The sequence below is a fragment of the Dreissena polymorpha genome, chromosome 5 (genome assembly GCF_020536995.1).
Source record: "Dreissena polymorpha isolate Duluth1 chromosome 5, UMN_Dpol_1.0, whole genome shotgun sequence".
Classification (NCBI taxonomy): domain Eukaryota; kingdom Metazoa; phylum Mollusca; class Bivalvia; order Myida; family Dreissenidae; genus Dreissena; species Dreissena polymorpha.
The window spans coordinates 9,856,657-9,869,258 of NC_068359.1; the positions used below are offsets into that span (position 1 = coordinate 9,856,657).

Below are 12,602 nucleotides of genomic sequence, written 5' to 3' on the forward strand. Positions count from 1 at the left end.
ATAATTTTAGACCTATCTCTTTATTACCAACAATTTCTAAAATAATTGAAAGACATGTAGCCATTCGATTAAATAAATATTTAAAAGAAACATGTATACTAAATGAACACCAATCGGGTTTTAGACAAAACCACTCATGCCAAACTGCTTTAATCAGACTCGTTGATTCATGGTTAAATTGTATGGACGATGGTTATATGATAGGAACTGTTTTTGTAGATTTCAAAAAAGTATTTAACTCAGTAAACCACACCATTCTTCTGCACAAGTTGAAACTATATCATTTTTCGGATTCGTCTTTGAAGTTTTTTTTATCATATCTACAAAACCGTTTGCAACTAATTCGGGCGGATGGAGTAACATCAGACACCTGCATGATAAGTTCCGGTGTACCACAAGGCTCCATTTTAGGACCTTTGTTATTTTCACTTTACGTGAATGATCTACCCTTAAAACTAACATCAGAATCTGACATGTATGCTGATGATGTAACAATCCACTGTAAAGGGAATAATATAACTATGATAAATTGCACACTTCAAGACGACTTACTAAGGTCACAAAATTGGTGTATGATAAATAATATGGCAGTCAACCCAGATAAAACTACTTGCATGACTATAGGATCACGCCAAAAACTTAAACATTCAGAAGATCTAAATTTGTTTGTAAATAACTCAAAAATAAAACATGTTGCAACCCAAAAACTTCTAGGTATCCATATTGATAAACATTTAAATTGGAAGGCCCATGTTGATATAACTTGTTCAAAACTTGTTTCGAAATAATCACTGTTCAGGCGTATACAATATTTTCTAACACCTGAGATGAAAATTATGTTCTATAATGCGTATGTAACGCCAATTATTGATTATGGATGTGTCACATGGCAAAATGCAAATACTAGAGACATAAACAGAATATCAAAACTGCAAAGAAGGTCATTAAGAGTAATATTACGTAATGACTTAAATATAAATGATTATGATTTATCACAAAAAATACAATGGCTTTCGTTTGAAAACAGATGTAAATATTTCACAGGTATAATTATTTACAAATCTTTTCATAATTTAACGCCCACATATATTGACGACTTGATAAAACTGATGAAAAACAATAATTACAATTTAAGATCGATATCAAACAATGATTTGACGCATAAAACACCTCACTCAAACCTTTTAAAAAATTCGTTTAGTTACTCTGGTATGGAAATATGGAATCACATACCGGTTAGTATTCGCCAATCTCTCAATCTCACCACTTTCAAACATAGGCTTAAGAAATATTTCCTCTTTGAGGCGCAAAATGAGTCTCACGCGTAGTAACATTTTTCTGTTTTCCTCTTATTCAAAAGTCAAATACTCCTCCATAAGTGTCGTAATGATTACTGTAGATTTAATTTCTTCAAACAAATATACATATTGCTTTTTCAAACTATTTATATAGCAAGGAGGTGCAGGCTATTCTTCATAACAGTTTTGTAATTTCATATCCTATTGTGAACAACACTGGTCATGAATATTGTTTTCTGTAATTATAATATTTGTGTATATCAGCCACTTCTATCAATCGTAAACTATTTCAAGAATAATGTATTCCACGTTTTTAAACTCTGACATTGTACAATAATATACGCGGCTTTTTTGTTAACTTTTTGTTATTGTTATTGATCGTGTCAATTAAGATATGGTAATTGTATAAGTGTGTGTGTGTGTGTGTATGTGTGTGTGTGTGTGTGTGTGTGTGTGTGTGTGTGTGTGTGTGTGTGTGTGTGTGTGGTGTGTGTGTGTGTGTGTGTGTGTGTGTGTGTGTGTGTGTGTGTGTGTGTGTGTGTGTGTGTGTGTGTGTGTGTGTGTGTGTGTGTGTGTGTGTGTGTGTGTGTGTGTGTGTGTGTGTGTGTGTGTGTGTGTGTGTGTGTGTGTGTGTGTGTGTGTGTGTGTGTGTGTGTGTGTGTGTGTGTGTGTGTGTGTGTGTGTGTGTGTGTGTGTGTGTGTGTGTGTGTGTGTGTGTAGGTGTGTGTGTGTATAGGTGTGTGTGTGTGTGTGTATAGGTGTGTGTGTGTATAGGTGTGTGCGTGCGCGCGTGTGTGTGTGCGTGCGCTCGTGTGTGTGTGCATATGGGAAAATGTAATCAACAATACATTTATATTCTTAAATACTTTCTGTTAATAAATATTTGTTCCTTGAGACCATTTCAATATTGGAAGAGAAATTAATAATGTAAGGGAACTCATATAATATACTTGCTTTTTATGACACTTCTATTACACTGTTACAATACTCTTATGTCCGTCAAGTCTACATGTTTGCATTATAATGTAGAAATGCATTATACATGCCATAGTTGTTTGAAGGCCTCATTGAAAATAAGATTGCCATTGTTAAACTGTTTGCATGACTTTGTATCAATGTGTTGTCTTAATGAGTTACCTTCGGAAAATAAAGAGATTATTATTATTATTATATTATAATATAGGCCATTTAATGGAAAATCGACATAAATGTGAACATGATTAATTTTTTTAAAATGGCCAACAACGACCGATTTTGCGTTAAAATTCCCGGGTACGTTTTAATATACTAAACAGTACCCGGGGTACATGTAAGTAGTACCCGAGCCGACAATGACCATTCGATCTCTACTGGCATATGTATCATGACGCAATAGTACCGGTATATTAGAGTAACATGCATATGTGGGTATATTTATATCAATTAAATGTCGTGTTATAGTACCAGGAAACGTTCCAATCAAGAGCGCTTCAAATAAGCCTAAGGCTTTCTATGCAATCGAGCTATAATAAATAGGTTTAAATTACAACAAAATGTCGTGTTAATGATTGCCCTAACGCCTCGCATTACACTGTAAATACAAGACACTATCCGATCCAAATACATTCGAAACATAATTACTTCAAACCCAAATACAAACTTGCTGGAGTGATTTAACTTGAAATCAAACTCTAATAGGAACTATTATTTCTCATATCTGATTTAAACCTTACTAAAAATCATAGTTAAAATGTTTAAACCTTTAATAAAACTTTAAATACAATTTACCTCTCGTATTCGAATCCATCTGGAGTGAGAAATCCAAGCCAAATAGACAAATAGACACTTCCCGTGCATTTTAATAAAACCTATGGTTCGAAACTACGATAACCTGAAATAATACTGTCAATAAATTAAGTAAGGAATTTCATTCTAAACCAGGTATATATGCACGTTCCTTTGTGGAATTAACTGGCCTGCAATTAATGTTCAAAGACGAGTTTATGAGCCATGGGTACGGATTCTTCTTTACTCATAAATAAGTGGCGTAATTTTCAACCCCAAACAATTAGCACATACCGTCTACTTTGAACTTAAAGTGGAATGTTTTTCGCACTGTCCAAGACATCAAGCGTTTAATGAGGCCGAGATAAACAATCGGCGAGTATAGTCAGGCCTTTGATCAGTGGAAGAAGGAACTAAGATGTAAAGATCATCTGATGTAGTAAAGACATGAAGGTTTAACTGGGAAAATTACCAAACCTGACATTATTTCGAAGTAATAAAACATATTAAGTATTTTAATGAAGGACAATTTGGTTTATTTTCCAAAATCCTTATTCGAATAAATAAAAAACATTTTATGTATGTATTTCGATACATGTTCATGTTTCTTCCTCGCGCCTGTTTAAACCGAACTGCCATTTTCTACATCGAGTACTAACTTCGATCAACAAATGCCAAAACCTATTGAAAATTCAGGTTCGGTTTAAACAAAACATCATATGGAAGCGCGAAGAAGACCGTAGCTAACTGCAATTTTTTAGTTTTAATTTTAAGTGTTTAAATGCCCATTATTTATTGCGTATTTAAAGTCATGTGCTCGATGCCAGTTGCCCATTGAAAAAAATATCATTCCTGAGCCAGTTTGTCGATTTTTACTAAATAAAATGCGGTAACAACGACAATTTTTTATCGGGGGTTTTACAATAACATTAAGGGAGTTTCTGGTAACCTTGTTTACGCATTGTTTTCTTTTCTTACCGTTCAGTACATATAGTACAGAGATCAATTAAGTAAAATCTTAGAAAAATATCCCATACGCGCTTAAAACTAAAATGATCAAGCATCTGTGCGCCTCACCCCTGATACTGTCGACATGTCTCTAGCATAACTTCAACTTGAACTTAGCACTGCTGTGAAGATGGAATGCATTCTACCTTCGCCTATATAATGAAGCCCTTCTCACATAGTGTCCATCGAAGTCACCTTATGACGTATACGTTATGAACAAATGTCGTGTTTTGCGCTCTATAGAGTCAAATGTGATGCAGTTTATTTACGTTAATGATTGGAAGAATGAAAATTTCTTCTGAATGAATAAGGAATTTTTTAACAGTCATTCTGGTAATGAAATATAAGGGTTTATTATTAAAACATATAAAAGGGACTCGTTCACAGCTGTTTGAGAATAATATGATGTTAAAATAACGTAACCGTATATATTTAACAAACCTGCAGCAGGTGAATGACACCTCAATCAAGATCCAGAGCGGGCCGTTCTCTCTTCAATGCATTGACGAGGTCTTGTTACAAGACCTGAAAATAATACATGTAAGCCATTTAGAGAGTCGCATTATGAATTGATTATAAAATAAAAATAATATTCATAAATGACAAAATTAAGAAATTTCTTCAACTCGTTTATGTCACCAAATAAATTGTAATATATTGTAATATATAGTTAAATATGTTTCGAATTAACATTTCTCTTGCTTACAAAGACACTTCCATCAAAAATACAAAGATACCCTCGCCATAATCCGCATTGCAACCACATGTTGTTAAAATAAAATGGGTCATTTGTCCGGGTGTAACATCCACATTACTTCGATGCGAACCAGCTCTCGTGATATAAAAATCGTTCGCTAAAATAAATATTTTACACAAATATGAACACACTTTTTTAAGAGGTAATCAAATGAGGAATGTGAATAATGCGACTTCTTAGATTCAAACTGAACTTTCTGGTTTGAGTTAAGGCTAAATAGGTTACGTACTTATGACATGTGGTCCCTTCTGATCGCGAGTCCAAATCTTTTCGATAAAAATCGTTTCTATCGATGTATAGATTTGCAAAAAGGCTCGTTTTCGTTTTTCTTTTGGCAATAACTGGCAGACACCATTTTCAGGGTCTTGATTAGCTTTCCTTCATTTGTTGTAAGGCAATGGCTCTGTACTCCGACCAACGAAGCGTATTAGATGCATTATAATACGGTGAGTATGTGTCGGCGTCCGCGTTATGTTCTGGTTAACCCATTTATGCCTAGTGGACTCTCCTATCCTACTAAATTGGACCAATTTATTTCCAAATTAGGGATGTTTAGTATATTTATTCCTATATTTAGAATACTTCTTACAGAAATTCTTTTAAGCAAACAGCACAGCCCAGATGAGACGCCACATCATGCGGCGTCTCATCTGGGTCTACTTTGTTTGCCAATGCCTTTTTTTCTAGACGCTAGGCATAAATGGGTTAAGGTAAGCGTGCAATATTTCCTTATCACTGTCTCTGCTACTGGTATCCATGTATGTGTACGGAGTCACTGCGAGGGTTCACTTACCAAGTTTCATAGGTCATATTTGTATTTTAGCAGAATTATGCCCATTTGTGTCCTTAGAAACTATGTTTAGGTAAGCGTGCAAACATCGGCAAATCATTGTTTGTATTATTGGCATTAATTGAAGCATCATCAATGTGTTCAGGATCATTGTGTGATGTCACTTACTAATTAATTAACTCTGTCATTTAATTTACTAGTATTAGATGTGTTCCCCTTTTTGTAAATATCTAGGACTACGTTTCAATGCAGCGACTCCATTTATCAATATTTACTACAGTTGTCAAAGTAAAAGGTAACAGACATGTGCATTTTTTCACGAACCTTCACTGACCTCTGACCGGCTTAGCTGGTATGACCTTTCTGTACTTATAAACAAGTACAGATAACATTCTTGTGCAAGTTTTCATTTTGATTGCAATAGGCATTAATCAAGTACACATATCTGCAACTGCTACAGATATTTAATCGAAAGTTCAAACATGTCTCTTGGGAATATTATGCAAGGTCATGTATCAAGTCCCATGACTCTGAACTGACATTTTGTAGACGTATGCCACTTTCACACGAAGACAATTTTAATTAACTTTTGATTGCAACAACTCCATATCACTATGTTTTTACAGATATTGAATATCAACGTAATATTTGTGTTCAAGGTCTTTATAAACGCCTGCTCAACTTAAAAAAGTAATTTTAAGGTTTTGATGCAAGTTTAAATTAATTTTAAAGTGTGCATGCATTAAATGCATATTTCTAGAACAACTGCAGATTGTCAACTGAAACTTCACTCATGGCTTCGGAGTTATCCTGTGAGGTCACTGACCAAAGCCTATGGCTCTGAGCAGACATTCGGGTCTACTAGTATTATGGAACTAGCTCCACATTCGGGTCTATCATGGAACTAGCTCCACATTCGGGTCTATTATGGAACTAGCTCCACATTCGGGTCTACTAGTATTATGGAACTAGCTCCACATTCGGGTCTATTATGGAACTAGCTCCACATTCGGGTCTATTATGGAACTAGCTCCACATTCGGGTCTATTATGGAACTAGCTCCACATTCGGGTCTACTAGTATTATGGAACTAGCTCCACATTCGGGTCTATTATGGAACTAGCTCCACATTCGGGTCTACTAGTATTATGGAACTAGCTCCACATTCGGGTCTATTATGGAACTAGCTCCACATTCGGGTCTATTATGGAACTAGCTCCACATTCGGGTCTATTATGGAACTAGCTCCACATTCGGGTCTATTATGGAACTAGCTCCACATTCGGGTCTATTATGGAACTAGCTCCACATTCGGGGACATTTGGGTCAAGGTACTGTTGCACTAACAAAATAATTATACATTTGGCGCTAAAACAACTTCAGTAAGAATCTAGATACTGTGGTGTAATTTTGTGTATATGTAGGCTACAGGCCCATCAAGCGAGGGATGGCATTTGGGGCCAGTGGTGTCAAGACTACTAATAATATAAAAAGAGTTTCAGCTCCGTAAATTTAGATTTAATAGATGTATTGTTTTGTAATTGTGTAGGCGAGGAGCTTACGTTCAGACCTAACATTGGTTTGAATTTGTGGCCAGTTGGGTCAATGTCATTGTATCTTATTATAGGCAAAAATGATGTATAATAAATATCTTGAGTTGAATTCAGATCTTATGCTGCCATAAGTAGGTAGCGTTGATTTAGACCTTGCTTTAAAACTTCATTAAATTAACTTGAATTATATAGGTAATATTTGAAAATCTAGTTTCTCTCAATAATCACTTATACAATTTATACATGATCAGATATAAGTTTACATATACTTCATACCTACTACATATATTTAATTTAAAATATGTTTTTGAAGTGTTATATTAGGTTGTTGATAGAAAATCTATATTGTTCTATTGCAAGATTAGTAGATCGCGCTGTCTTGGGACAGTACTTGTTCTGAGAGTCGTTGTCCTTGAAGATTAATTCGTTTGTTGATAATCTATATTTATAAATGGTAATGGTTTATTATATGCATAATTTTATAATTATTTTCTTTTTCTTTCATTTGTGATTTTTGGAAATATCTCTTCATTAGATAGAGTGGATCTTATTTAATATAAAGGCAATGAAAGGTTCACATTAACATTTGCGAAGAAATTCTGCATTGATTTTCACATATTTAACGAAGTGACACGATTAAAAGAAACGTGTTTATTATAATTGTTATACATTCAGATATGCAGTTTAACAAACGAAATAAATGTGAAATAAAGCATTTGTATAATCTCATAATTAATAGATGTTCTAGGAACACAATGGTTTCCATTTCATTAAATATTAATAGTGTTAATTTAAAAAATTAGCTTCATTAAATCAAAACACAATGAAAAAATATACCACAGTGCAAACGATAAGAATACCATTTGATTCAGTCTGCAATTCACCAACAATAGGTTACCCTAATGCTATATACAAAACAAGAGATGTGTTTGTCAGAAACACAATGCCCCCTACTGCGCCGCTCTGCTTAATTTTTTTTTTATTATACCCCTTTAAAAATATTACTTCCCTTGTGAAAATGATCTGTACCTGCCGAATGATAAATAAAAATTATCTTCCTTTAAAGCTTGTTACTTTCCTTGGATTTTTTTTTAACTTTTACCTTGAAGGATGACCTTGACCTTTCACCACTCAAAATGTGCAGCTCCATGAGATACACATGCATTCCAAATATCAAGCTGCTATCTTCAATATTGCCAAAGTTACGGCCAATATTAAAGTTTTCGGACGGACGCACAGACTGATAGACTGACTGACTGACAGACTGACGGACAGTTCAACTGCTATATGCCACCCTACCGGTGGCATAAACAGTATAATTACGTATAACATCGAAGCAAACATAATCTGAACATTTAATTTTCAGGTTTGATATAAATTAACAATGCGCAAATCAATAACTACCGGCAACAAAGCTGAAATATCGTGCTTTTCAACATGTATGTTAATCTATCAATTGCAGCAATGTCGCAGATACCCCGTGTTCGATACTGCGGTAGTTTCCTTTTGTTTACTGACCAGGTACGCTTGTCTGTCTTGGCGCCGGTGTGCACGTGGCATTCCAAGCCCCACACTGATACTGCCCACCGCTATCGGACTTCTCCAAACAGATAAAGCAGAATTTCTGGCTGCAGCGACAATGCATATGTTTGCAGGCTTCCTTGTGCTCAATCAGCATACCGCACGAGGGACATGCACGAATAGCAGGACACTCTACACCAAACACCGTTTTCGTCTCACAGTTCTTAATAAGTCGCAGTCGTTGGGTCCTCACCAGTGCATCCAAAATTGCCGCAATCATTGATGCTATTGGTGAGCCATGTTTTCAAACAAAACCAGCAAAACTCGTAGAGTTTCCCGTTTTTTCGCGTGTAAACTGGACAAATCACACGCTGGTCAGTCATCTTCTGCCTTTCACAGAACGCCATGCATTTTGGACAATCTTGAATACCAATAGCCTTTCGGAGATAATTTTCTGCCATTTTCGTTTCGAATTCTTTGCGTTCTTCCTCAGTAAGTACAGCAAGACGCTTAACAGTGAAGAACTCCCACTCTGCGTTGCAAAATGGATCTTTTGTAGAGGCTTTCTATGGACAACGAAGTTCGTAGCGTCCATCTGTCAATAGGCTACGACAGTACGCAGTTAAAGATTCCGGACCTAAATCACAAAACACATCGATTAATTGATTGATTGATCAATTTATTTGCTAATTTTGTATGTTTTTTTTCTTTTTAAGATGTTCAGTAATCGCTTATACAAACAACATTGTGAAAGTAATATTAAATACATGTTTGATGTATATGTTTTATTTATTATTTTATTACTTATTTTTCGGTTAAACATTTGTATTCTTGAAAAAAACGTGAATGTAACTATTTTGCGTTAGAAAAGTATGTGAATGTTTTGATTCGGTAAAATATAGCTGATTAAAAAAAAAGCATAACCAACACTTGCCTATTGCATGTCCACACGGCATCTTTGCCCGCTGTCCGTCCTCGGTGTCGTCAAGGGTGAACATATCGGCTCCTTTGTCAGCTCCACCTCTCCGTTGTACATTTTAGGCGGTGGAGACAAGTCTTCAACGGATTCGTCACCAAAATCATCTAAGATAGTCATATCAAAAACATCGATCTGCTCCTCCTCCTCGTCCTCCTCGTACAAAGATGACTCGGGAGACGTATCCGTTTCAGACCCGCCCCTCGGTGGAGACAAGTCTTCAACGGATTCGTCACCAACATCATCTAAGATAGTCATATCAAAAACATCGGTCTGCTCCTCCTCCTCCTTCTCGTACAAAGATGTCTCGGGAGACGTATCCGTTTCAGACCCGCCCCTAAGACGATGCACAATAAACAGGTTGGCCTCATCGCATATATTGTAGTCTTGTAAGCTCATTTCTTTGCCATCTGGGTCCTTTTCTCGGATATCTTTGGCTAACGATAATATTCAGTCAAATTTAATTGAAATTGTTATAATCTGAATATAACAAATATTTCATTTTACGATTACACTTGGATACAGTATGTGTTGCTGAAATTGCGAAACATTAGGTTTTATTTATAACAAAACTGACAGTATTGAAAACAGTACATAAATCCTCTATATTAACAACCACTAACACATAAAGATAGTGCATTACCGTTATATTGCTTTATTTTGTTTTATCACTAAATGATATGTCCTTTTGTCACAGCAGTTTTAAGATGTGCGGTAAAGCCGCAGAAGTTTCACTTATAGTGAAAAAAACAGCCTTATACAAACGGAGTTCGAAAAATGGACGGGTTCGAAAAAAAGTAATTGAAGATAAGTTAAGTTATAAATAATCATATTCGAAGCACATCTCTTATAATTATTGTTTTCATGAAACACTTAAAATTCAAATAATGGATCTGGCAATAGTTCATGTACTCTGCATAATAATGCGTTTTAAGTGAAACGAAAAATATAAAAAATATCATGTTATTCACTTTGTTTTTGTGCTTCTTACTAGCTGGCAATACTCTTGCATAAGTATTGCCACCATTAAACAAACATGTCATACTTACAAGTATAAACCACTCTCATATCCGTGTCTCTGGGTAGGTCGAATTTTCATGGATTGCATCCATTAACTCTTTTATTTTGGCATCCTATCAATAAAATATACTCAACTTTAAATCTATGTAAATAAACACTACTTAGAATAATTATAAACACTACTTAGAATAATTATAAACACTACTTAGAATAATTATAAACACTACTTAGAATAATTATAAACACTACTTAGAATAATTATAAACACTACTTAGAATAATTATAAACACTACTTAGAATAATTATAAACACTACTTAGAATAATTATAAACACTACTTAGAATAATGCCAATTTAACGTGATTTGTTCTGTTCGGCCACTCAAAGGTTTAAATGATTTTACCAAATATAATTGTCCAAAAACAAGTGTTGTATATACATGTCAATTTTTACGAAGACACATATTGCATTACATGGCCTTAAAACATTTTCCAAGCGACAGCATGTGTTCTTATTTACATGTATCTTACACAAATACTTTAAAAAATATATATACTAAACATATGATGTATAAAAATATACTGTACATGTATAGTATACATGTTTGCGTTATTGTTAATGAAGAACAGTGTTTAACTTACCTCACTTATACGTATAACCTTCGTTATATTTGCGTCTCCTTTTACAAATAATTGAATTATTTCCCCAGACATTCTCTATTAAGCAAATAGCCGACGTATTACATTCTGACAATCTATATCCACAGGCGTCTTATATACGTGAAGCTTATCAGTACCATCATACTTATTTTAGCAACATGTTGCTAGTCAACGCAATCACATTCACTGTTAAGATTACTTGCTCACTTGTTGGCAACGAAATCATTGTTTATATATTTGTGCAAAAATTTATTTTTGTTCTGTTTCATTACGCAATCAAATTAAGATTTTGATGGTTATATTGTAAACCAGGAATGCTTCCGATAACGTCTACTAGTCATTAAAGTCGAGAACGGATTATAATTCTCCTTCTAACCAACGTGATAGAAAGACCTTATATGGGATATGGGATGGGGTCAAAGTCAAGGGCGATGTTATTAGATTTAGAAACGGTGCCCTAAGTAATTAAACAGAAATGGAAATGTTTTATACAAATAATACTTAAATATAAATTTCGCGGCGGTTTGCATACTGGGTGGGAAGGATCAAGGTCACTGTTACAAATACAAAAAAGGAACAGCGGCTTCCGCTAAATATATTAAGAAATAAGTAATTATATTTCATGCATTGATACCTTATATATATATATGTATGTATTTCTTTCGACCTTGCAGTCAAGGATAACCCATAAACGTGCAAGCACTTATTTCCAATAGGGTCCTTTGGTGTTTTTGTGTTTTTTTTGCTGAAGAGACAGCAAGCAGAAGAGACAGTATTGGGATACAAGGAATCCGGGTACGATACCCTAGCTCTTTGCGAATAGGTCCCTTGGTTCTTTTACTAGCTCAGTGTATAGCACCGACACACGTGAGAATTACCTGGGTTTCATACCAGTACATCTCTAGTTGGGTGGGAAACACTTGAAGCATTTCTGAAATTTCCAGTGCCCCGGCCGGGAATTGAACCGGGGACCTCTGGAATGGTAGACCAGAGTGTTACCACTCGACCACCGCACCACCCTATAGAATATTCTTTGGATTTGACACGACATGGTATGATTGATGTCAAGGTAAACCTTTAGAAGAATACAAATACTATTGTACTGCTGAATTTTTGCAGGCGTCGATATTAAAAAGCTATAGGTGCAACATACTTAGAATAGTGCTATGAAGAAGAGTAGATTGAGTAATAGCTGAAAAGCGTAAATGAAAATGCTTCTTACCCGTATCAACAACTAATAATTGTTAAAATACAATC

The 12,602-nt window shown here is 34.9% G+C and overlaps 1 protein-coding gene across 1 annotated transcript; it reads right to left on the reverse strand.

Moving 5' to 3' along the window:
* Positions 1–8,775: 8,775 nt before the first annotated feature.
* Positions 8,776–11,558, reverse strand: LOC127881395 (uncharacterized). Its single transcript, XM_052429198.1, has 4 exons — positions 11,328–11,558; positions 10,717–10,800; positions 9,629–10,104; positions 8,776–9,257 (listed from the first exon to the last, which is right to left on the reverse strand). The coding sequence occupies exons 2-4, from the start codon at positions 10,733–10,735 to the stop codon at positions 8,916–8,918; spliced, it is 837 nt and encodes a 278-aa protein (XP_052285158.1). The 5' UTR covers positions 10,736–10,800; positions 11,328–11,558; the 3' UTR covers positions 8,776–8,915.
* Between the last annotated feature and the right edge of the window lie 1,044 nt (positions 11,559–12,602).

What these genes read in the sequence shown, in the direction of transcription:
- LOC127881395 (XM_052429198.1), bottom strand. An exon ending in GATGCCGTGTGGACATGCAA is followed by an intron (nt 9,258 to 9,628) that starts TAGGCAAGTGTT and finishes CGTTGTCCATAG; the next exon opens with AAAGCCTCTACAAAAGATCC.